A 26,733-nucleotide genomic window follows, 5' to 3' on the forward strand; every position below is an offset into this window, starting at 1 on the left:
TTGCCAGGTTCAACTATAGAAATTGATGGTCCCAGGGGTTCAAAAGAAGCTGTGTTAGGGAAAATTAAGAATAGGTATATCATTCAAATTAACGTAATTCAAAACCACCGCTCCCAAAACTAAAAGACCTAAAATCACTTCACACTTTGCCTTAAGGACAGGCAGGTACATGAAAAATTAACTAATTGCCAGTTTCCCTATACTTCATGGTATCCACTTTTTGCATTCATCTACTAGTCAACCATTTTACTTGGAGACTCTGCCATGGTCACAGGTATAGTCACAAACATTGTCCTAGTCCTCTGGGAGGCAATCAGCTGACCTCATTTCTTAGTCAGACATTGCTTGCTCTATTCCTTATTACCTAATCAGCATCACTAGACTGCACAGACCAGCGTACCAATAGTTTAAGTCTCCAGTTCTTATGGCCTGGCAGACAAAAATAGTCCCTGTAGTTGGAACTCACTTGAGTAGGATGCTTTGCAGAATGTAATAACTTTCTGAGCTGAATGACTTAATATAATATCACATGGAAGTTGAAGAGAAAAATTGTAAAAAACATTTGCAACTTTGGATTCTAATTGTTAACACACACAGTGACCTTTAGCACTTCCATAGAGCTTTCTGCCTTACCTTGCAGCTTTTTCAGGACAGCCACTTCCATCTTGAGAACTTGCTTGGGCTGCTGGGCTGATTCCACCTTCAAGGCCACATTCTCACGGGTCAGCAGATCCATCGCCTCATAGATCTCCCCAAAGCCACCACCACCAATCTTCTTCAACTAGAAAAGTACAAAGAGGTTTGGTACAATGTACAAGAGAGACAACATCAAATTTGCTCTCACAGAGCCAGGCACTAGCTTCTTTACTGCATAGGGAGAACAAACTCAGCTCCCAATCTGTGCTGTGCCTGAATCCCTTCACTGCACAGCTAGGCAAAAGTCCAGCTACCCACTTGACTGTGCTATGTATAAATTCTTTGCTGTAACAACAAAGAACAAGCCTAGCAAGTGATGAGACATTTAAAAGCAAATGATAACACCTATTACCTCAATAATGTTCTTGCCAAAATTCAAGGAAAGACCCTTCAAGGAGATAGTAGAACCACTATCCAGACCATGGTAGACAAAAACTGTAATTCCTTCTCAACAAACACGTCTCTGCAGTAAAACACAACCATGGTAGTTGGAACTAATGCTTTCAATAAATATGTTAAATGAAGTTTACATCTCATTCACAGAATTTTAAATACAGAACAAAATATCCACTGGAATATTTTACAAGATGCTTTGACCTGCTCTGCTAGTGAGCTTACTTCAGTGTCACATTTCAGAGAACTGCCAACTGCATTACCTCACAACAGTTACATACAAGCCACAAGTACAGCTCCATTGTTTCTCATTCTCTCCTTATCTCTTCTTCTTTTTAATTTTAAACCACACCAAATGATGTTTTTTGCATCTCTGAGCAAAATTAAAGACTGTTTCACAATAGAAGGATATCACTACTTGGAAATCAAAACAATTTCAATCGACATAAACTCAAAGCTAAAGATGTTGAAGTTTCAGCATATTTGATATGCATCTAGTAGAGATAGATTGTCTGCCTGTTCTGGAGTAGCCACCCACTCAGAGAGGAAGCTGGGATCCTCTGCCTTTCCTGGAAGGTGATTCCTTGATTCTCCTTCTGCTGAGACTTGACAGCATGTGCACACACAGTTATGCATATGCACATATAAGACAGACTCCTAATGTGTTGCAAGTGTCAATGTCTACACTAGGAAAATGATTTTATATTTGTTTCTCTTAGATATATTTAAAGCATACTGTGCTGCCCAGGAACAAATTCAGGTTTACAGCTGAGCTAGATCAGGGCTCCTTTGATCTGCTTAGCACTTGCTCATTGAACCTAGCTGCAGCCCTTCCCTTCAGCATTTCGTGTTCCTTCTGTTCACAACTACCCAGGAAGCCCCGAGCACTGCTTCCTTCCAACGGCAGCAATAACACTTGAAGAGAAAATGAAGTTTAAATTAGGCAGATAGTCAAACGTATCTTACATAATTTAATGAGGTTTAGATGATATTTTAGTGTCTTCTGCACCACAGAAGGTCTGTCCTGTGCATCTGTCCAGTTTGCTGAACAAAGGGCCCTGCCTCTCAAGGGCAGGGTTTTTTACCTTCTCAAGGTGACCCGAACTGTTTGCTTTTCTGTCTCCCAGGTCAAGAAAAACAGTTCTGCATGAAGAAGGTAGTATTTTCCATATTAACAGCCTGACTATTTTGTCTGAAGCGATTTCTTGATAGCCCTTTGACAGTTGTTGTCCGGAGCCATTCTTCTCCTTTTACTTGTTATTTTTCCTCGCAACCTTCTACTGGGCTAAACAGGCACATTCATACCATAAACAGCCCAATAACTAGGTCACCACATATTATTCATAAATTATTACAGTGCAGCCCTACTTCTACTTGGAAATCCACACTAAGTGAGCTGGCTATTAAAAATCTTTCTATCAAAACAACGCTACATTCAGCATAGCAACAACATAACAGCTAATAGCTCAGGATTCAGTACACAAGATCTTCTGTTACCTGACGTATTAACAACACAGAAGAGAAAGGGAAAAGGACAGTAAAAGCTGCAGAAGGCAAAAAGTTTAGTCGGGATCTGGAAGGACTTTGAGGAAGATTTTTTAATCTTTCAAAATTTTAATATTTTAAAATTTTTAATCTTTTAAAATTTTAAAATTTTTTAAATTTTTTAAATTTTTTTTAATTTAAAAATGTCTCTGTGAGAAAATGGGTAACACAGCAAGAAAAAGTCAACAGTAATCAATATAACACAACATAGCTGGGATGGAGAAGAAACATAGGCTACTCAAACATCTCTCTGGGTTGCAAGTTCAAGAAATGGATCTGGGGAGAAATATTGCTGAGCCAGCACAGACCCTCTACTTGACCCTCACTGCAGCAGTCTCCAACTAGGGGGTTCCAGGAATTCCCCAAACTGGACTGTCCCTCAGGACTACCAACACAAAACAGCCATGTCCTGATGGGGGAAGCCACTCCCAAAAGCCCCCCTGGACGTATCAGTAGTTACACAGGACACAGATGGCTCCCTTTGACGTCTCCTTTAAATATCCTGACATATTTTTGATTTATCCTGAAAAGACGCTTGCAGCACAATCCTCCAGAGCCTATTAAAAAAACCAAAAACAACACACAGCCTTTCCACTAAGCAGAAATCAGTACTCACAGATGGACAGTTCAAAAAAACAAGGCAACAGCCCCCCCCAACCAAAAATAGCCTTCAATTACAAATTGAATCTTTTATTCAGCACGTATGTAAGACAAAGTCTGCCTTCCAAGGATATTCTATAAAGACTAAACCGTCCCAGGAAAATGCTCCAGAACCAAGGCACAAGTGGTTCGGTCTCAGGATTGGTGGCAAGGTCAGGAACACGTGCTCTGAATTCAGAGCAAAGGACCAATCCGAGAGCCAGTGACTAGGGTGAACTCAGCCAGCGTCAAGGCTGTCACCCACAGGCTTCAAATGTTGCCAAGGTCAAACAGTGACTACCATGACTGCCTTTTAGGAACACTTGTATAGTCAAGCCTACAACTCCTGCAGTCCAACTCAGTGGGCTACATGATCCAGAAATGGTTAGCAGGCCGCATCTAACTTAACAACAGATGAGGAAGACTGGACCTACATTCACCAAATTCTCACTCAACTTGCTTAGGAGGACTGGAGTTACACTCATCTCAAGGGAAAACTAAGTTATATAAAACAGGCATGAACTGATAAGCAAATCAAGAAGCCAACCGGCCACACACTAAAACATCTGAAGACCTGCCAAGGCCCACTTAAAGCAATTCTGCATAGATTGAGACCAAAACCAGCCCCAAGACTGACAAAGCATCTTCCTTGTCCCGATTTCCCCCTTGGAACCATAAATGGCCTTTGTGACCAAAACAAGGTGAAAAGTCCACAAAAGTTTGTGGGCCTTCCATCAAGGTTTCCAAAATAAACAGGATAAGGACAAGTTCAAAACTTCAGTTCAAGAACCTCAGAAACCTGGAAGAAACCAAAGCATGGATTGCACCTGACAAAAGAGCATACATGTGTACAAGGGTCACCACTTGTATTCAAAGCTCAGTGCAAGAGCTGCCAGCTCCTGTCTTGCTCATAAGTCTTAGTTGTGAATCCCCAGTACAAAGCGTATAGGTGGAATAGAGATATACATCCATTCAGTCTTAACATCTATACCTAATTCAAAGCAAATACAAGTTATGTTTGACTTTGTTCCCTCCCCTGAACAAAGCAGTTCACATCATTCAGAGCATATGTGCATCAAGTCACCCAAGCAAAAGTCACATGGTTCCAGTACTGTCCAAATTTCATCCAGTCAAAGCTTCAAAAATATCTGCAAGTAAAGAACGATGACTCAAAAGAATACTTCGAGTCCAAAAGTTTTGCTAAAAAGCATAAGCACTCCCTGTCCATGCCTTTCTCCAAAAATAGGAACAAAAATACCATTGCTACCAGACAGACAAACTTTATGCACTTGGAGCAACAGGAAAATGAACTACCAACAGGATAACCACAGGGAACTAACATCTTCATTTGTCAAAACTCTGTCAGCCAGCATATAGGAGGAGAGGAGGAAAGTAATTCCAGGAATACATTACACTGATCTAAAATTAGAAATTGGCTCAATACTGGAAGTATGCCAGCACTAAGAATTACAAGGTTCAAGCAGATGCCCAGCCAGAGACAGTCACAATGGGAGGACAAATTACACAAAAAGCCTTCTGGCAGCTGAACCCCAGCATCACATAAATATGCCACACACCTGCCTGAGCAGGATCCATCACTAACAGCAAAGCTTGGACTGTCTGGCTTTCATGCTATGGATTAGATTCAGAAAGGTCTATGATAATGAAAAAAATGCTACTACTGATGTTACAGCTGTATGCTCACTTTAAGGTACACTCCCTTTTTCATCTGTCACTTGATCCTACGCTATTCATTTCCTTCGGCCAAGAGAGGTATTTTTATATTTTTTCCAGATTACTTTGAGCCCCATACAACTCGCAGCTCTGACTGGTCCCACACCAACATCAAGTACAGCAAGGGGACAGCACAGAGGGCCTGCCTAAAGGGTATGCACCTTTGGGGGAACAGAAATGACTGTTCAATGAAGGCTCACAACACACAACTTAGCTAGCACAAGGCCAAATTCCCAGTTCTACTCAGCGCTGGGAATTAGAATTTCTCATTGCTATTTATGCCCTTTAGCAAGTCATGTAATTTCTCAGGGCCTTCAAGTGGGGTAAAGACATCACTGCAGTACTGAAGACTCCTGTGAACTAACATTATAAAACATAAAAGGCCATTTCTCTAGTTAGAGCTAGTTGTTGACAATATAGTTGCACATTTCTATATTTTCTAAGGCAGAGTTAGTGGATAGAGCTTCTAGCGGTCCCCAGTCACAGATTCATCCAACAATGAAGTCACTGAATGCCACATTTAGTGCCTCTACCAAATTTAAAATCAGTTTGAAATGTTCCCCTATGAGCATAACTGAGCATATTTTAGGCTTTATTTGGAGTTTTGGGTGCTTTTAAGAGTTCTGTTGTTTCCAAGAACAAAGTTACTTTGTTTAGACTGTGTTAAAAAAATACTCCCATCATTTACAGAAGTTTTAGCACTCCCGTCTAAGAAGGAGAAACTCAAAGTTTGATGAACAGTAGGAATGGTATAAACTGAAGCTAGCTAGGGTAAAGGAGAACGGAGAAGAATGAGTATTTGCAACCATGCACCTGAAGCAATGGCTTAGCATCAGGAAAGTGTCTAAATTCAACTTTGCAAAGCACATGCACCAGTCTGGCCAAATTGTAGGCTCTGAGGAAGTTTCCGTTTGTGCAGGGAGGGTCAGATAAAAGCTGCAAGCAGTATCTTCTGAGAAGTCCATAAGCACAGAGCATGTTTCAAGTCCTATATGTCAGTTAACCTGCACATGTATCATCCTGCCAGAACAAGTAGACATGCTCCAGCCCAGAGCTGCAAGAGCACAGCAAGACTTTCCTTCAGCTGTGCCAGAAAGCTTTGGGAGGGAGATAGGGGTTGTCTCCATTTTGGTATCTAATCACAGAGAAAATCGAGATTCTCCATCTGCTCTCAGGAAGCATGGAGAATGAAGAGCAGTTCGAATTGCTTAAATATAAATAGGCTGTTCAAGGATAGGCCAGACAGAAGAGTGAAGGCTGTGGAGAAATCAGGAGCAAAGTGCTAGGATGAAAAGAGGCAGGCAATGGGGGAGTAACAAGAACAGAGCACGGTGGAACTGTCCAGGGCAACAAAGAGATACCAGCACGAGGCCAGTCTAACAAAAGGGTAATATGTTGTCTGAAGTGGGCTGTTGAAAATAACATGTCCACAGCCTGGAACTGAAGCGAGTTCAGAGTCCTGAGTCTCTTTAGTCCTCTCTCTTCACAGCCCACTGCAAAACTCACAGGGCAGCTGTACCATAGCTAGTTGGCACAGAGAAACGACTTAGTGTTACTACTACAAATCACTTGTAGTTCAAACTAGCGAGGCTTCTGCTGTGAGTTTAATGATTCAGACACTGCTGGTAATCCAAGTTAAAAATGGACACAATGGCACACAAGGGATTTAAAATTTTTTTCAGCTTTTTGAAAGCAAGGCTTTTAAAGCCAGAAAACAAAAACTCTCAGAAAACATATACAGAATTTCAAGAAGTATAAAGGTACACGATCCTTTCACATGTTATATTCTAGTTTCTTTAACTGAGGTGATAATATAACGTAGAGATGACACTTTATGACTAAAGAGAAAGCCTTATACGCAAGAGGAACTGCATCCTCTGAACAAATCTGGTGGCAGTGAAACACATGTCTAGAGGATAAGATTCTCCCCATGTCTCTACCACAGCATTCTTGCATGATTCTGGTCAAGCTGCTGAAGTCTCTGCTCACAAGCCATCATTAATCACATGCTCATCTGCTGGGTGCCTAAGGCAAGACAGCCAGGTCCAATCTATGGAAGTGATGAGCATGCCTAGATGCCCATGATGTCTAGCGGAGTTGTGCTTTGGTCATAAATATTAAGCAGTCTGTAAAAAATAATAAAAATCAAGATCTAAGTAAATTTGAAACCTTATCTGTAAAAGCAAGCTAATAGTTCTCTCTTGCATCACCTGGTCAAAGCATGAATTAAAAAAAAAAACCAACAAACCCAACTCTGACACAGATACTACAGCAATAACAAACATAAAGAGCTGAGTTTAAATGGCAAACTCATGCCATGACTTTAAACGGATAGTGAGATCTGCAGCCATACAATGAACACATAAAAGATGAAATGGCTACTAATTCAGTGTACCTCATCCAGCTCGCACAACAGATGAGACAGTTGTCCCACGAACTACTAAAACTTTTAACACGTGATGATATAATTTTACAAAGTATCCTAATAAATTTACATGGAAGTTGTACCAACAAGCTAATTATGGAATTTCTGACTTTTGAAGCAGCTGACATTCCAACCTTAAACATTTGCTTTCAAATTATTTTATTGTAATACAATTTATTTATAGGCATGTCTGTAGTATTCTTTGCCACAGTAACTCTAAGTTTCTTACTGAAAGATGACTCAGCCTGCTGCAATAGTTCAATTCTACCTAAAAATCCTTGGCAGGTTTAGACTTCTAAAAATACCAGACAGTCTAAAAAACACTAGAGCAATATTAACCATCTTCTTGCAGTATCTTAGTAACATGTCAAACCATACCACTCCACTGTTGCTTGCTGGAGCCCAGGGTTAACCAGACAACTTTCTATACTGCTAAAGGAGGAGGAGATCTGTTTGGGCCACCAAAGGAAGCACAAAGCTGGAGCTACTCACCACTTTCCAGCGATCTTTGACCACATAATTGGCCGGAAGAATGTCGACCTGTTCCCCTCCTCCACTCATGTTTGGTTCGTCCTTGATGACTGCTGCTAGGCACTGCATTTGCCAGCCAGAGAGTATTTTAGTAGCTCCCAATTTAAATGAGCCATTTATCTGGGGAAAAAGGGGGCGGGGGGAAGGAATGACAAAATTAGTACAGGTCACGGCAGAAGTACATGCTACATTTCCACAGGTTTTGCTTATGACTAAATCAGAACCAGTCTCTTAGGAAAGAAGGCAAACTCACCTTGCAAACATCTGAGCTCACTCCATGCATAAACTTGGCAGACGCAACCATGCTTCAAGTCAGCAGCACAAACTAAAAGGGTGACAATTACTGGCTATACCATGCAGGAGTCCAGTGCTCTTGGGCCTGACAGCCAACAAGTCAAAGAGAATCTAATGCCAAATACTGCAAGAGCTGTTATTGTTACCAGGCAAAAAAGGTCTTGCTTTAATAGCTGCTACATAGGCAGTTTTTATGGTTTTCATTGGACGACATCCAATACAAATCAGAAAGGTTTGCCAGGTATTGCATTCAATAAGCCTAAAAGCATCTGAATAGGGTAGAAGGGCCTTTACAGAGCCAGGATCACAGACACTATCACTGTGATGAACAGCCAAGCAAAGAAGATGGGGATGGTTAGAAAGGGCTTCAGCCATGTATAAATTAGTCCTCCTCACAGCATACACACAGTGCTAAAAATGATCAAATTAAAATACAGAGAGAGATCTTGTTCCTATGGTGTCTGCATTCTACCTCATGTCCCTTTTTCCTGCTTTTATAGGGGGCTCCAGATAGCCTATGCTGAAATTAATTTTGAGGGGTTTTTTTGTCATAATTCTTCTACAAAAATGACTTTCAGATACATGTTAACTCCAGTTTCCTGGAGGAAAATGAACTGAAACAGGACTAATAAAAGATCTTCCTAATGCATTTTGTCTCTTCCAGTAAGGTACTTTTCTGGCTTTAGAAGTAGGCCGGATCTTTTATTAAGCATGGATCTTTTATTAAGCTTTCTTGGCAGTTCTGTCGTCCTTCCCCTAAAATATGAAATATTTTCCTTCCTAAAAATGAGTGTTACTGTAGCACTCTGCTGACTTAAATAATATTAACAACATAAATACCAAATTAGAAAAAAAGACTAGAGCTGGTCATTCAACCATCACACTTCTTCAGGCCCAAAAAAGGGAGAAAAAGTCACCAGCGAATTATGAGCTCAGCTAGAGAAAAGAGCTCATTCCCTAGCAATAAAAAGACTGAGAAGGAAGAATAGGAAGTGACCAGCGTATAGTGTGCACAAGGAAGCAGCAGACAGAAGTATGTCAAAAGTGCAAGACATAGAGGATGATCAAACAAAACATGAACAAAAGATCTCAAAGAGATCTTCTCAAAAGATCTTCACAAAAGAAGATTTCATTCTAGATACAGAAGATAACCACATGGAAAAAAGGAGTAGCAGACTAATGCAGTAAAAGGGCTGCAGAGAAATGTTCATACAATCCAACATCTGCTGAAGTACAATCAAAATGATGGAAGAGAAATAAGAAGAAACTGAATATTAAAGAAATTCAGAAGAAAGGTGCTGCAAAATTCTCTGACTTCTTATAGAAAGAGTCTTGCATCTGTATGGGGTAGCAGCCCTTTCAGTCGCCAGGTATTGAAGTAAGAAACTGAAAAGCTCTCCAATGAGAAAGTACATGCTGTGTTTGGCAGCACAACATTTGTGCTGCTTCTTCCTAATAAGCAAGTTTAATGCCATTCCCAGGCTCCTTTATGCTCACCAGAACATGTGAACTGTCCATCCCTGAACTATCAGTGAGCTCTGCATATGCTGTGCGCCCAGCCTCCCTGCACACCACTGCAGACTGCACAGGAGAGAGAATCCCAAAAAAAATCCCTTCTAAGGCTGGCTTTTCTTCTGTTATTTAAAGAAAAGTAATTTAATTATAGACTGTCCCAAACCCTCAATATTACAAAAAATATTAAAACCCCAACATTAACACACAGGTACAGAGGCAGGTATCCCCTCCCTACTCTTGAAGGTCTCTTGGCATCACTTCATGAAGACAAGTACAGCACAACACAGGCTTTGGACTGCAGGGGATATGAAGGCAGACAGAGATCCAGGATGTGGGGTGGTAGTAGTAACAAAGACAGAAGTTTAGGACTCTTCCAGAGAAGTCAGCCATGCAGTATTTTTCACTTTGAAGCAAAACACCTAAAAAGTATGGTACATGATGTATGCATTAGCGATGCATGCGCGTAATATTTCAGCCTAGTGACTAGTGGTGGAAAGTAATCCAAGGGATAATTTTAGAGGAGAGAGAGCACAAGAGCCTATGAGCACTCAAAGCTAGGCAAGGTAGAACTGCTCTCCCTGGTGCACTATTCCACTTTCCTTTATGAATGTTATAATACATGTGTACAAAGGTAACATATTTAAAGGAGCCACATAAATCTTCACTGGCTTTGAAACAGAAAAAAATCCTTCTGCGCGCTACCATGAATAGCAGCCATTTGGCAATATGGAATTACAGTACTAAGTTTACAGATATACTCTGGTATAGCCAGAGTGATACAGCCAAACCAAACGCCAATTTAATTACAGCCTGAGACAAATTTCAAGCTGTTTTAGATAACAGTAGCAGCACAAAGCAGTGTTAACATACCAAAAATTTGTTCCTGAGGCAGTAGTAATACTGCAGAAACATGCTCAGGCCTACGGACCAAGGGTTTACCAGAGTAACACTGAAGCATTGCCTATACCCATGGCAAGACATAACACACATTAACCTAGATCTCCAGAAGCATCACAAAGAAAGGGCAAAATAAGGGATGAAGTTACGTTTGTGCAGAAAACATAAGCACATTTAAATGATGTTTTTAACGTAGACATTATTGTAATTCCTTCTAAATCAATAAAATACAGCGTAAATATTATTCGACCAGCATCAAAGCCTGCAGCGAGCTCCTTGCTAGAGCTGAATTTGCTAATGTACCTACAGAAGGGACGTGGTGAAGGATGGTCAGTGGGGGAGAGGTAAGGCACTACTGTCTCTTCCCCAACACACAGCAGAGAGCATCATTTCTGCATGTTAAATGTTAAGTGATGTTAAGGGGAACCAGAGGAGAGATGGAAGGATTATATCTCTTGAACTCCAGTAAAGCTGTTCCTGATTCAAAGGGTGGCCAAGCATATGAACTTTGACATACCTGCATCACTTTTAGCTTTAAAATGTACAGACCACAGAATGTAAAGATACATAATTTTGAAGACAGTGATTGAGAAGACAAGAACTTTCAGATTGTCTCTTCCTGTAGGATAAGTACAAGATGTCAAGAAAATTGTATCCCTCTCCCATGAAGACAGGCAAGAGAGCTGAGCAATCCTAAGATACTGTAAAACTGGCTTCCTAGAAACAGCAAGTGAAGCAGAGATGAAAGCAGCTGTGAGAAAGAAACAGTGACAACAACAGGACCAAATCACATCTCTTGGCCAACCTCAGCATGAAGAAGTGTGAAATCAGCTCTTGCATACTGCTATTTCTTCCAGCCCATACTGGAGAATCTTTATAGTTTTATAAATTTAGTCTTAGCCTTTAAAAAAAGAAATCAAAAAAACCATGCTTAAACAGGCTAATAAGCCCCACTATATATTCTGACACACTGCTCTGCTAGCTGTTCCTTCTATTTGGCATCAAGACAGTTCCAGTTAATAGCACTCACGGGTAAATGGTCTCCTTATTCTTAAGGCAGCTTACAAAAATCTGATGCACTATAGCAGCAATCATTTAGACCACATGAAAACTAAGACCCAGCAGAGAAGCATGACTGGGATAGGCAACAGTAACAAACTTAGAAGGAAAGTCTGCAAGAATTTCAGTGCAAAGCCTGATTTTGCAATCACTGTGGTAGAGTCTTACATGAAATGTATCTGCCTTGCTCACACGTGTGTTCATCAGGAGACAAACGAGACCAACCAAAAGTAACTTCATAGAAGTTAAGCTGAAGAAATCTTCGCTGCAGATGCTAAAAGCTTACATAGATTCAAAAAGTAACTTGACAAATTCACTAAAAATAGTCATAAAAAAATCCATTAACCAGTTACATACAAATTCCATCTTTAGCTTAGGAAGCCTTCAATTCACAAACCACTGAAGGTGGCAAGGGCATTCTGCTGAGTCATTTTATATGCTTCCCCTGCTCTTATTCTCTACCCTAAATATCCACTCTTGGCCAATTTAGGACCGGATACTGGCCTACATGGACGTGTGATATGACAATATGGCCAGACTTGTGTTTTTATCAGTTACTTTCACAGGAAGTAGTGTGTATATATGTCTCCTTTATCCTTTCAAGGAGGTCAGAGACGAAAAAATAAAGAATCAATCAAGAAGTCTCATATACACAAACCAATTACCTATCTTACAATGTTCTCTTTCATGCAAGCAACAGTTTAAACAGCTTCCCTGGAAAAATTATTTCCTAATTTTACAGGATCATAGCACTCTTAAAATTAAACTTATAAATATGGAGCATTCCCTGTGGAAATTCCTAACGTATGTGAGTTCTTTCCTATGTTAGCTTACTTCAGTCTCAATATACTGTGGTAGCAGTGCTCATAATACAGCCAAACAAACATCAAGTTGAAAACTCATCAGAGGCAAGGTGGTTATTAAACAACAGAACAAAGCTATGGAGATCTGTCTCTCACCATCTTACTAAAGGTCCTGGATAATCTTAAGTGTCTTAATCTCACTGTGGAGGAATTGCAATATCCCACTTTATTTCAGGACACATCCTCACCTCTGGAAGCCTACAAATTAGAACAATTAGAACAAGTGAAGTTTATTTAGACTGCTGTAGCCCATGACCCTCTTTACTTGATCAAATTCCCCACCATGAACACAGAATCCACCTTAAGAGCAGATCCCAATGGTGTTTTAGAAAGCTGATGCAAACTACAGCTTTTTAGGTAAGGCAAAGCTGGACATCTGCAAAACCAAAAGAAGTAACCCCAGTAGACTAGAAATCAGATCGATCTCTCTAATACTTGTGTGGGAGGAACAAACAAAAGAAAGTTGTAAATAGAACTTAAGCATAACTTAGCTGTTCCCAACATGAACTTTACTGGCATTAAGCCAAAATGAAACAGATGGGGTAGGGAATAAGAGGAGAATATAACAAGTAGGATTGAGAGTGCTTAGAAGCAAGAAAGAAAAACAGCGGAGTTTCCAAGTGCAACTGAGCAGCAGAACTGGAGCTCAGTTAATGGCAGCATTAACTGCACACACTCAGTGTCCCTCACAGTTTTACAAATGTCATCTGCTTCTAACACACAATACCAATTATAAAAATGAAATCCCTCATATTAAAACAAATGAAAAACCCCTTAAATCTTTGTATAAACAAGTTGTACCATGCACTAGCATTCTGTTATTAGGGTAGAAATGCATATGACAGTACAGGAAACAAGTTGATTAAAAAAAATACAGTGCACTAGACGAACAGCCCCTCAGCCCTGGAATCCATCATACCTCCTCCTGAACTTGAAACAGCAATTAAAAACAAGTCATACGCTGTTAGGGTAGGTCTGACAGCAGGAGCTCGAAAGGTTCTGAATTGTTCCTTGAAGACACATATCTTCCTTCATTGCCTGCCTCTGCTGTAGCAAACCCTGCTTAGAGAGCAGGCTCAACTCCTAGCAGCTGCAGCTTAAAGTCTCCTCTGTGACATATTCTTCTCATAGGCATGCAAGGGCATCAGCCTTAGAAATTCTGGATTTGCTATTCACAGCATTTCATTTCTGTAAAAAACAAAACATCTAAAGGTGAGGTTGTGAGATACTGGGACTGTTTTTCACGTTTGAAAGGTTTATGATCATTAAGGAGTGATGTAGCTATGACTGGGAAAAACAAAAAACCAAACCAGACAAACAAAAAAAACACCCCCAACAAAAAGCTGCAATCAAGACATACAGGTCTGGATTCTCTGCTAACATGAGGCTGCACTGAACAGAACATACATAAATATATTAAATATGATAACAGATGCACCTTGACAGCATTATTATGGCTACCTGGTTGCACAGCCAACTGAATGTATTATTGCCTGTGGAGTGACTTACAAGTAACAGCATACCACCCAAGCAAAACAAACAAAACCCCCAAACACATAATGTCATACTGCCAGAGACTGTATTCACATACATTACAGAGCAGTCAGACACACCACTGACTTCTGTGCCAAAACCACCTGTCTACAGGGAGAATCAGCATGGTTAGTTATGACAACAAATCATTAGGAACGCACACCAGATAAGCACGCCTGCACTACTTGCATTTTATGTGATCCTAATCCTCTTCAACTACATCTCAGCAACAAAGCTAAAAAAAATGGGGAGCAGGAGAGTTTGAGAGGAAAGTTAATTACCTTCCACCAATCTCCCTGACAGAGTTGCTCCAATTTTTGATCCAAGCAGAAAATTAAATCCAACACTAGGAAATCCCTCTAATATCATAACCAGCTTAACCTCTAGTAATTTAACAGGCAAACATTATGGTCTACTTACAATAAACATTTAACTGCAGCTTAAGTATATCTACCTGCAAAGTCAATATAGATCACTGCTTGCAAAGCTTGAGTAGTCTGATGGTAGCCAAAAGAAGCATATCTGAATAAAACCAAGAACTAAGCAAAGGCTATACTTCTGGAATCAGACTCAATCTACACCTGACACTACCAGAAACACCACACAGAGGTATGTTTTCATCACCTGATCCTGGACCAGTTCGTTTAATTGATCCTTAGGTAATGCAAACTGTCCCTCATAGGCAAGTCCACTCCCTTCTCCCTGCAGAGTGCTTTTGTGGGGAGCCTGTTATTCATCCTCCTTCAAACATGGCCTCCAAGTTGCTTTTCATAGCTGTGGTCAACAGTACCTTCCTTGAGTCCTTATGGTTGGAGAACAGTATTTTACCTTGAATAACCGACTCAGCCATACAGCACACTGATAACATCTGTTGCTCAATGATCTTGTATATAACCTATTATATTAGGTTATTAAAAGGCCCACAGCCTGAGATCAATCATTTTAAACCTTCATTCCAGGGAAAACCTCATTCAAATCATTTTATGATAGATACGGTCACCATAATTATAAAGGATTAAATAAACTTGTCAAAAACCTATTCAGAGGTTAGGAACATAACAGTAAGTTCCTGATCAGAGATTTGGTATTTTGATTCAAATTCTGGAAGACAGGGTATTTTGCAGGGAAAAATCACATATTTATCGATTTGCCACATAGACTTCATGTTGCCAGGTGCTTTCTGAAATTCAATAAAAATTAGCGTAAGTGGGGCAACTGCCACTTGCTGCACTGATACGTCATATCAGCTAAATGAGACTAAGTGGAACAAAATTTTTGCAGTTTTCAAGCCCACTGCTGATATCAGCAGAGATTCTGTTTGTAATTACACAGAAGCGATGTCCTGGGACTGCCAAAACCATTTTATCATGGCAACTGTTAGTCACTTAAATCATCTCTCAACAGCCCTTCTGTAACCATTTTTCCCATTTTTGTAAGAAACTCTCCTCTTAGTTGGAGCATGCTCAAGGGAGCACGTTCAACCTTCTTCTGCCCCCTGCAAATCTACAGTTTCATTCTCTGATCTGCAGCCTCACCATTTTTTAGTCTGCAGACAGCTGGTGACTTGCCCGAAGGTGATGTCCTCATGGCTGACCCACTTTCTCTCCTACCCTTGGGAAATCCCAGTGCATTCTCAACTATATTCAACTGTTCCTTGAGCTTTTTTTCTCAAAGGCAAAAGTCCCCAGAGGTGTAAAAATTGGTTTTAGATTGGAAGTTCAAATTTCACTGTTATTTGAAGGATCTATAGTTCTAGAGGAATTTGTTTCCTTTGTAGTTAACATCTAAAGATAGTATTAGCAAAGAACACAATAACATCAAGGCAGTTAAAGGCTGTGGCCTGCACCTGTTTCTCTCTATGCCTGAACATCCCAGAAAGATATATGAAAACTCCTGCATATGCAAGCACAGTCAGTTTAATTTCTTTCTGCACTGCTGTGCGAGTCAGGTTCCAAGGAGGACTGGTGTTACTAAGATTATGGAAGAGTTTTACAAGCTGGTCTGGACTGCCTCTATACAAGCCATTTCCACATGTGTCAATGATGCCATCTAGACCACAACTGTCAGTATCTGCTTGCATTCTCCTAGCCCATACAAATAATCATTACCTATCCATAAGTTTTCCTATCTGTTGAGTTAAGCAGTTCTATGACTTAGGCATGTGCCTTCTCAGTCTGCTATCCTATCTTACACCAGCTTGTTGTGCTTGACAGAAAAATCCCTTGAATATTATTCTCAGAAAAAAAAAAAAATCTTCAAAATGTGTTTTTCAGGGCAGATTCATTGTAATAAACCATATTTGTACTTTGATCCTTAACTTGCCAGTGCTATGACAGGTAACTGGATCCTGAGAATTTCCTATTACAGAACACAGATGGTCAGAATTTGTTTCTGTAAAAAAGCATCATAAACCTTATGCCATATTTGAATGTAAAAATAATTTTATTTCAATTCATAGCTGTAATAAATAGAAAACTAAATTTTATACCTGAGTTGGCCAAAGCTCAAAACAATTTTTCAAACTGATCTCAACCTGAAATAGGTAATTGCATGTTCTGTGCTCAACTTGCCAGAGTAAGCTGGCTACCGGCGAATGCTTCTAATAGTACTCCACAGACAGAACAATTAGTGGTTCAAGTCCAGCCTAGGATGTTTGGAGGGGGAAAAAAAAATGTGTATCATTTCACCACAATAAGAAACGGGTAGCAAGGTTAAAGAAAATCTGTTTCACAAAAGAAGCAGCAACCACGCTAAAAATACCAGCTTCTGAGTTGTCATCAAACTTGAAAATAGGCTGCAGAGACCTACATGACCAGATAGCCCTCAGTCCAGGAACCCAAATGCGTTGGGGTTCTCAACTGACAAAGCCCCCTAAGCCTCATCTCTGCTTGATAAGCAACTGCTCCCAATTCTTTCTACACACGGAGAACAGCAGAAAGAAAAAGTGCACCTTCCACAAAATGCTTCTTAATACAACCAAACTCATGCTCAGACATCTATGAATAAGTCATACAGGTCATGCATACAGAGCACAGCATTGCTACAGAGAGAAGCAGAAAAAAAGGGAGGCAATTCTGTCCTTGCCTACAACCAGGGAGAGAGAGGAGAGTCCAGCAAAGGGCCAGCATCCATGTCTCATGGCCACTAAAAAAGCTGGAGCTGAAAAAAGGCTGAAAGATGCCCTCCAGCCACTTGAAAACTAAACTCTTTAAAATGCCTGTATCTTATCCAAAAGGCACACTGAAAAGCAAATGAATGTAGTGTAGAAGTATCTCCCTGCAATGAAAATTTAAGAAACTGAAGGGCTCTCCCATTCTAGCTCATCTTCTGCTAGAAGCTGAAGCCTGACAACTGCAAATTAGTTTTTCATGGGAGCTTTCCTTAAGTACAGGACCTAGAAGAAAGGAGATAGATAGTGGATTCTAGATCTCTTGCTCTTTTCAGATCAAGGCTGGGCACCTTTAAAAAGGTATGCTTTAGCTATTGCAAATTTTACTGAAAACAAAAAGGATGACAAAAGAAATCCAAAAATCACAGTTTTGGGTGCTTAGACACTAATGAATGAAAGTTGAGAATCAATGGAAGCACTGTTACACCACATTACCTACATTCCCTCCTCCACAAAGCCTACAAACAGATGCTGATCCTGGATCCACAGCTTCAGGTTCCTGGCTAGACAATCTAAAAACCTACCTGCAATGAAGAGAAACAGTTTCCCTATCTCCTGCCAGCTCTGAACTCCTGCACGCAGGATTCCACCATGGGTCAGTTCAGTGACTTGTACCAGCAGAAAAACTATTTCTCTTCCTAATAAGGTTATTTCCTTGGCTTAGAGCTCCTTGAACTGGTTAATTGTAGGGTCAGTCAAACACAAGTGCCAGCACCATGGAGGACCAGTACCTCAGATCCATTTCAGCTTCAGTCAAGCTGCGCTCTGTGTTTGTCTCCACAGCAGGAAGCCCGCGGCCTTCCATCAGATCACAGGATTCAGCCACTTCTGCTTAAAAGCAGTGGAGTAACTCTGCCTGATGCCAACTTTTTTTTTCAAGGTAAGCAAAATTTGAAGAAACCAGTATGTTTCAATAACTTACTTGCATAACCCCTAAACTAGTAAATTTTAGTCTAATGCAGCTAGATTCTGTTTAAGTAATTCAAGATGTAATTAAACCACAAAGTTCTAAGTCTCCTAACGCAATCTCACCACAAAGGTGACTTCTATCCTCTGACTGAGGTACTTCAGCAAACAAACAACAAGCAACTTTCTCTTCTTCATGAAATAAGGGAAACAAAACAGACAATTAATGGAGTGTCCAATCACAAGGAGCATTGTGCTGATACCTATATGAAGGTAAAAATATAAGACAGCTAAAAAGTATATGACACCTTGTTTGAATGAGCAGAACACATATCAAGAATTTAAGCTATACATCAAGACTATGAAGATCCTAGTCCCTAACTGTAGAAATTAAATAAAAAAAAGTTACGCTAAAAGAAGAAAGAAACAACAGAACTACCTACTGACTGCTCTCCACTACCCCTAAAAAGGCTGGAAGCTGGGAAGCAGGCAGCCGTGCAGCAGAAAGGTGAGACGGCTATAGTCTGCTTCAAGCGCAGCATGTACAGCTACCTACCTCTGAACAGATGTGCACGCACCTCATGGTCCTCAGAGGCGACGTACTGGTTTTTCATGTTAGGGATGGATGAACTGCACAAATCGGGGTTTGGGGAGGGGGAAGAGAAGAACTTCAGATATGTTCCTACCTTCAGACTATGCTCCTACCAAGGAGGGGAAAACACCTTGTGGCAATAGGTCTTAGGGTGACTAGCAATGATCCTCTTGGCGAAACCTCCTCACCGGAGGGCAGTATCCCATCCCCTTGCACCAGGAATACCCACCCGCTGGGCAGAAGGAAGGCTGCAGAGGCAACTGGGGTACCTGGCAGGCAGACAGCTGAATTTGTGAGGTGAAAGGACGGTGCGGTGACCTGTCAGTCAGGTGCAAGAGTGGCACACCAGGTGCTGGGAGGCAGATTCTTACAAAGACTGACAAGTTGAGGTGTGGTATGATTCAGGTCTACCCAACCAAGTTCTGCATGGAGAAGGTGAACAAGAAATGACTGTTCACTGCTTTTTCCAATGCATTAAGGAAGCAGCAGCAGGCAACTCTAGCAGGTGGCATGTTTGAAACAAATGCAAAGCACAGAGGAGTTGTGCAACGCCCTGCTGTAAGACACAGTGGAGGTTAGCATTTACACTGAGTCCAAAGAACTGGACAAAAAAACAGCCAGCAGAGGACAACTGAACACCATGACAAAAATCTCTGACCAAAAAAATCACTGAACTGAAAGTGACTGAGCACTGAGAGAGCACTCCAGGAAAATGGCACTGCCCACCAGCTCCGACCTCTGGCTCCCCCCGGGCATTCAGCATTGGTCATGGTCATAGGTAACACGCTGGGTGGTCTAATCCAGAACAGCCATTTCTATATCACCCTGGGGAGAAGCTGGCAAGCATGATCCGTATGGCTTTCAATGGTATAAAGGCCAAGAATGATAGCCTGGGTGAAATCCCAAATTCTGTAACTTCTGATGTGGTAGGGAAAAAACAGGCAGAATTTTAGAAGAAACACCCCCCTCCCAAAGAACAGTTTCAGGGGTATATGTTATGTAAATGGGACCCAAAAAACCAATCAGATGAAAGTCTCAGAAGCAAGGTGGAGAACTAGGATGTATGGATTCAAGGGAGAACATGGAAGTAACGTTTACCCCAGGAACCTGTTAACAGGGTGACATTTTCTGGCACTCCAGGGAACAAGGTACACAGAAAAAGGCCAGGTCACTCAAGGGGAGGAATAGTACTACATGCTAAAGAAAAAAAATAGACTCAAATGAGATAGATAAATTAATTGTATCAAGCCTAAATGGAAAAATGTAGTAGTAAAACTACGCCACTGGACCAGAATAAAGCAGCAATGGTGATTTGTCATGGGCAAACAGATGGGCTGTGCCTTTAGGTAACACACAGCAGTGAGGAACTTCTGTTTCCTCATGGGGATCAGGACATGTCACCAAGATGAAACCTTAAATAGTAACTTTATAACTCAACAGTAGCTCAACTTTGTTAAGGAAGAACAGAAATATACCACCTCTACAAAAAAAAAAAAAAAAGTCTTTGGCTAGCACAACTTCTGCCTGGTCCTTTACATTGCTTGATTTTAGCTGTAATTGACTTATTGTACAAACAAAAAGTCTTTTAAAAAAAGAAGACGTGCGCAAAAGAAGAAAACAGCACAAATTCTTCCAAGTTAAATATGATTTTTTTTTTTGTCTTGATGATTTTAAAGAGATGAAGCAAATTTCTACAGATAAAATCTACATATTTTCCACACATACCTGACCAGAGGCCAGCCAGTCTGCTAGATGACAGACAGACAAGAAATAGAAAGACTGAATACAGAAAAGATAAGAAAGAAGATACCAAGGATTTTTGGTTGTTGTTTATTTTAAAGAGCTCTGCAGAGGATCTGGAAAATCAAAGTCTTACTTTCACATCAGACATGTTCAGAAAACTGAATATGAAAAATAAAACTAACTGGCAGGCAGGGGGGAGAAATCATGATTTAGAGACCTATTAGGAGAGGCTAGGTGCTTTTAGGAAGACTCAACAAGCACACAGATAGGGCCATCTCATTAGTAACAATGGCTCTGGATAGCCAAAACCTTCCAGTGTGGTATCAGACCAAAGGCCTTAAAAATCAACATGTCCCAGGATAAAACTAAAGTTTCTCTAAAACTAATAACTGGCTAAAAGAGAGGAAAACACGCAGGAATGCACAGCTAGGTTTCACAACAGAGTGCTGTTACCAGTGGAATGACACACCTTATGCACATCATACAAAATTATTCAGGCTAACAAATAAAAAGACTGAAAAACTGCAGACTGCAACACCAAGAAGGGTGTAACTAGGGCGAGCATGTTATACGTGTCCTCTTAGCCTTTCCTTAAGCATCATCTCTTGGTCACTGGTAGAAAAAGTACTGGAGCCATACAGGGTTTTGGCCTGAGCCAGTTTGGTTTATAATCCTCTAATCAAAACCTTTTCACTCGACGTCAGCTTCTCCTTATCCCTTTTGCAGTCTTTTCTTATCTGATTGGTAAGCCACCAAAGCTTTCTACACATAACAGCCTCTGGGCTGACAGTGAACCTCCTAACATTTACTGTCGCACAGACAGCAAGGAATCCACTTCCATCTGTCATGGCTGACACTAAATCTCTTTCTTAAGGCTAGGCTGCCCCATTTCTCCAGAGAAGAGGAAATCTGCACCCGCAAGCATTCTCTCTGCTCCCTGTTGTGCCTATATGGCTGGAGTCAGCCCATGATCTGCAGTTTGTTCCTTTCATGCTGTTCACCAAATTAAAGATGACACGGCTTGACACCAAAAGGAAAGGGTTCCCAAGCACATCCTATTTGATTACATCTACAGTCCATCACACCGTCAACATCTTCCTTCTCAACTACAAAAAAGACCCTTTCCCATTTAAAATAGCTCTTGAGTAGTGACGAAGACTTAATGGAAAACAGCGTGGAACTGGGTAAAACCAAAAGGGATTGCAAGCCTGATGAAAAAAGCTAGTGTGGCAATTTTTTCTTTTTTACCCATCAAGTCTAACATACTGATGTATCTGCTGGTCTCCAAAAAACCAGAAAAGTTCATGTGAAAAAACACTTGATACTTTGAGTTCCAAGTCACCCTGCTATTGCTACATTATTTCCCATATTTTCTGGGATAACTGTTGTGGGTTTCAACAGTGTGATACACAGGCTGTATGTGGGCACTGTTGTGAAGAAGACCAAGGGTTGGTCCTGCATGACATGGAGGACTGTCATTGCCCAGTTTGTACCTGGTGAGACTCTTACAGGCAAACGAGTCTCAATTTGGGTTCAAATGTTATTCTTCCACTGTATGTCATCTTCCTCACCTCCCACCTCTCCTTCCTAACACTTCAATAAATGTCCAACAGGTTCCTCCATTCTTCGTCTGCCCTAGGGAGGGAGGCCTCAGAGCTGGCCTTCCTTATTTCTCTCTCCCAAAGCAATCTTAACATTTTTTCCAATTGGATGGTGTCCCACGACGACATTTAAGGGGATGTCAGGATGTTTCAGAGGAATACACACTTTTTGGTTGTTTTTGATGGAAGAAGGGGAGGGAAGCACTAGTTGTGTCCATTCTGTATCTTATTCAGTAAACTAGCAGAGCTTAAACACCCTTTTAGCAAATGCTTCCACAATCACTCCAGCAAATATCGAGCTGTGCCTTGCAATGTTCAAAGAAGAAGATACCAACAAAGCCAACAAACCCTTCAAAATGAGGAATCAGTTTACAAAGCCCTTGAGGACTTTATAGAGACATATTCCTCTACAAGGCCCTATTTCCTGTCTTCTGCTGTTTTCAAAGTAAACCTATGTTACTGGAAGGTCGTTATGGACCTCTGGCAAATGAATCTAATCTAAGACCTTCCCAGGATGGGGAGCCATTCTGGCAGTTGATCTGGACCCTGCACATTGATACACACGAATAAGACGAAGGCAGAAAACTAACAGGACACAACTGAAAAGGTGAGTCTACAGCAAGACCCACAAGAGAGTAGTGGGCTACCTAATAAGCTATAAAGTGATGTAGCAATCTTTCTGTACGAGAGGGCAAGAAACAGCATGAAGGGATACCAGCACTAAAGATAAAGAAGAAAGAGGGATTCAGCTCTTCCTGGATCTGCCTGATCACTCCTGCTTTGGAAAACAACAAGTACCCACTGCTTCAATCGGAGAAGAGCTCTGTGCTGCCTGATGCAGTGTAGAGATACACCTGCCTTTGCCACAAACATTGAGGTTGGGGTGGAGAGGGAAGGGGAAGGAAATCCACACATGGCCCACGAGCACCACTTCATTAGCATCAACTCCGGGAGCTGGTGAAATAGATTTCCTAACACCAGAGACTTTCTGGAGGACCGAGAGCATTGATGGGTATTTGACTTTCCTCTTGCTAACTATTCCAAGAAAAAAAGGTTAGCAGGTATCCCTAAGACTGATCCTGAAAAAATTGTCCTACAAGGGAATGGTAATTCCAGTGTTTTTCTTTGCCAGTCAGGGTAGAGGAATTTGCCCATTCCTGAAGGAATGAGATTATCATAAAGCGTGCAAAATAGGGACATGGTTTAGTGGTGGACTTGCCAGTGCTAGGTTAACAGTTGGACTTGATGATCTTAAAGGTCTTTTCCAACCAAAATGATTCTATGATAAAAGCACACAGAACGCAAAAGTAACAGCAGTGGACGCCACATACACCATTCATGTGCATCGCATCTCAAAAGTTTCTGATCCCACATACATCAGCATGAGAACGCTTGTTATGAGCTGCATGATCACTGGCACACAAAAGGAAAAAAAAGCCCCTCTTATACTGAGAGATAGTCTCAAAAGAAGCTGATACACTGAAACGTGGTGAATAACTACTAGTGAGACAGTACTGATGCACATTGCCCTTTAGTCATAGCACCTGTATAGGCACAGCACCTATAATCATTAGTGTTGAGGGAGCATTAGCACACCTTATTTCACACACAATGTGAGGTTACATTTCACTCATACAAAGAAAAAGTTCTCAGGCTGAAAATCTCCGTTGTGACTCACTAAGTTTCTTGCCAAAAGGTAGCATTTTCAGTGACAGTACAAGGAATATAAAGAAATTCATGGGCAACGGTAAAATTAGGAAACCTTTACTTCTATCAGTGAAATTGTCTATACTTCCTCCTTGCAAGCCTAAGGAAATTCAAAAATATAGAAGAAAGATTTTAATGTACAGCTGGTTTGGACTGCTCTGAAACACGATACCAACAGGTATTGAATCCCCACCCCCCAAAAAAAACCCAGGGGGTCTTGAGCTTGGCATGCAAGTGGTTCAGCAACACTGATGGAGTGGCAGTGTCACTCCAGTGCTTCATACAGCATACTGGTTTCTCATTAAATACAAGATGCAGTTCAAGGTCATGGTGTTCATCTTGAAAGTTCTCAGTGGGTCAGACACAGGTTACAGGATACCTTCTGTCCCGGTACGCAGGGAAAGCGTAATAACTATGGTCACATTCACCAGCGCAAACGTGGGCACCACGAGCAATAAAGACATAATGGTAAGAGACTTCCAGCTAAAAAAGCTGCAGAAGACACAGCAACGCACGCAGGAGTAACATCTCCCACCCTGCGAAAGCCAATGAGAAGAAACTCTCAGGGTCCCGCCTCAAACCCCAGCACCAAAGAGCTACGCCAAAATAACAGGATAAAAACTCTCCCTCCCCAGGCGCCCCTGCACAGCGGGCTGGCTTTCCAGCCCTCGGTTAACAGACACCCGGTGACACCGGCAAGGATGCTTGTCCCCGCGCCGCGGGCAGCAGCCCGGCCTGGCCGACAGAACCGACACCCTCCGCAGCTTCCCCTGACACCTCCCGAGAGGCACAAGGCCCCGGCAGCCTTCGCACCTCGGCCCCCGCTCCGACACTGGGAGCCGGGCGGGCGACGGGGCCACCCGGCACCGCCCGGTGGGGCCAGCTCCCTCCTCCGCGGAGCCTTTCCCAGCGCGGGGGGACGGGGCACCCCCGCTCAGGCCGCCCGCGGCCGCATACGACGCTGCTGTCGCCCGTGCCCCTGCGAGGCCACCGCCCGCCCCTCCCCCCGCAGGACCCCCCGGGCCTCGCCCTGAGCCCCACAGCCGGCCCAGGCAGGAGGTGGCGGGGCGCGCGGAGGGGGAGCCGCCGCCGCGGGCCCCCCACCCGCCCTGCCCCTCACCTCCGGCCGCCCCGCCTCCCCCCGCCGAGATGGCCGCGTCCGCCCCTGCACTGCAGCTGCCGGCACGCCGCCCCCCCCACCCCCACCGTCCCTCTCGGCAGATGGTTCGCCCCACCCCGGCCCACCTTCTCATTGGCGGCGCCTGCCCGTCACTCCGCCTCGGGCCCGCCTAGCCCCGCGGGCATGCTGGGAACCCGAGTCCTCCGCGAGGGACCCGTCCCCTTCCGCAGCCGGCACCGGGCGGGGGGCGAACTACAGTTCCCACGGCGTCCCGCGCACAGCTCCGGAGCGGCGCGGCCCAGCCCGGCCCGGCGCGGCCCGCGGACCCGCACCTCCCCAGCCGCCAGCGGGACGCCCCCTCCCCCGCCAATGAACACAACGGCCGCCCCGGCCTGGCCCGGCCCGGCCCGGCTCGGCCCGGCTCACCTGGCCTCGCCGCCGCCGGCGTCTCCCGCTGCGGCCGGCGTGGGCAGCGCATGCCCCGCGCTCCTCAGTGCGGCTCGCCGGGCTCGGTGCCGCGGGCGCGGCGCGCTGCGGCTGCGACTGTGGGGCGGGCCGGCCCCGGGCGCATCCTCCCCCTCGGAGCCGCGGCGGGATTCGCCCACAATGCACCGCGCGCCGCACCGACAGCATCAGCCTGACATCACCCGCGGGCCGCCCCCGCCCGGCCTGGCCCGCCCCGGGCCCGCCCCGCCTCCACCAGCAACCAGCAACCGGCAACCGGCGCCGGCGTGAGGCTCGGCACCGCACCGCCACCGGGCACCGCGCTGCAGCGCGCCGGGACACGGGATGCTGGACACGGGCACCGGCATGGGGCTGGGCACGGCACGGCACCGCCCTGGGAGCGGGACCGGCACGGGGCTGCCCCGCTCTGGGACCGGCACCGCCGGCACGATCGCGGGCATTGCCAGCGCGGGGACTAGTGCAAGGCTGGTCTCTGCTCTGCCGGGAGCAGCACGGGCACCGCCAGCGTGGGGCTGGGCACTGCGCGGCCCGGGGACCGGGAGCGGCACCGCCAGCGTGGGGCTGGGCACTGCGCGGCCCGGGGACCGGGAGCGGCACCGCCAGCGTGGGGCTGGGCACTGCGCGGCCCGGGGACTGGGACCTGCGCCCGCACTGTCAGCACAGGGCCAGGTGCTGCACTTTAACCAGGACCAGCACACTGGTAGTGGGGACTGTCCCACCAGGACTGTCCCACTGGGCCTGGGACTGTCACCATCACCTTCAGCATGGAGCTGGGCACTGCACAGTTGGGACCAAGGCCAGAGTCAGTACATCTGCCTGGGGCTGGGCATTGTGTTGCACCGGGACTGACAGCGTCACCAGTGTGGGACTGGCACTGCCCTGAGCTGGCAGTGGCTCAGCCCCAGCAGTGCTGGCCTGGGGTTTTTTACTCCAGTGCACTGGGGCCAGGACCAGCTCTAGCACCACCAGCAAGGGACTGGTGCACTACACTGCACTGCCAGTGCCAGCACCAGCATACTCGGGGCTGGACATCACACTGGGACTGCGACCAACACCACCAGCACTGGGCTGGAGACTGCACCGCCAGGACCAGCACCGTCCCCATCTGCACAGGGCTGGATCCTGCTGTGCCAGGGCTGGGAACAGGCCCAGCAGCCCACAGCTGGGTGCAGCACCAGTGAAACCAGAACTGCACCACACACAGAAATGGCTCACAGAAGTGAGCCTCTCCCTGCACACAGCTTAGCAGTGCAACTGTCCCTGCGCAGTCCCCTGTTCCCCCACTCTAAGGTACCCCCCAAGCCCC

General features: G+C 43.9%; 1 protein-coding gene across 1 annotated transcript in view; it reads right to left on the reverse strand.

Annotated features, from left to right (window-relative positions):
- Positions 1–13,618, reverse strand: part of TTBK1 (tau tubulin kinase 1) — a 97,810-nt gene extending 84,192 nt beyond the window's left edge. Inside the window, exons 1-4 of the mRNA XM_068404713.1 lie at positions 13,511–13,618; positions 12,688–12,789; positions 7,925–8,083; positions 634–781 (exon numbers count right to left, since the gene is read on the reverse strand). Coding sequence (XP_068260814.1) covers positions 634–781; positions 7,925–8,083; positions 12,688–12,690 — 310 coding nt within the window. The 5' untranslated portion in view covers positions 12,691–12,789; positions 13,511–13,618. The remainder of the gene's footprint in view (positions 1–633; positions 782–7,924; positions 8,084–12,687; positions 12,790–13,510) is intronic.
- Between the last annotated feature and the right edge of the window lie 13,115 nt (positions 13,619–26,733).

The sequence above is a fragment of the Nyctibius grandis genome, chromosome 1 (assembly GCF_013368605.1).
Source record: "Nyctibius grandis isolate bNycGra1 chromosome 1, bNycGra1.pri, whole genome shotgun sequence".
NCBI lineage: Eukaryota > Metazoa > Chordata > Aves > Nyctibiiformes > Nyctibiidae > Nyctibius > Nyctibius grandis.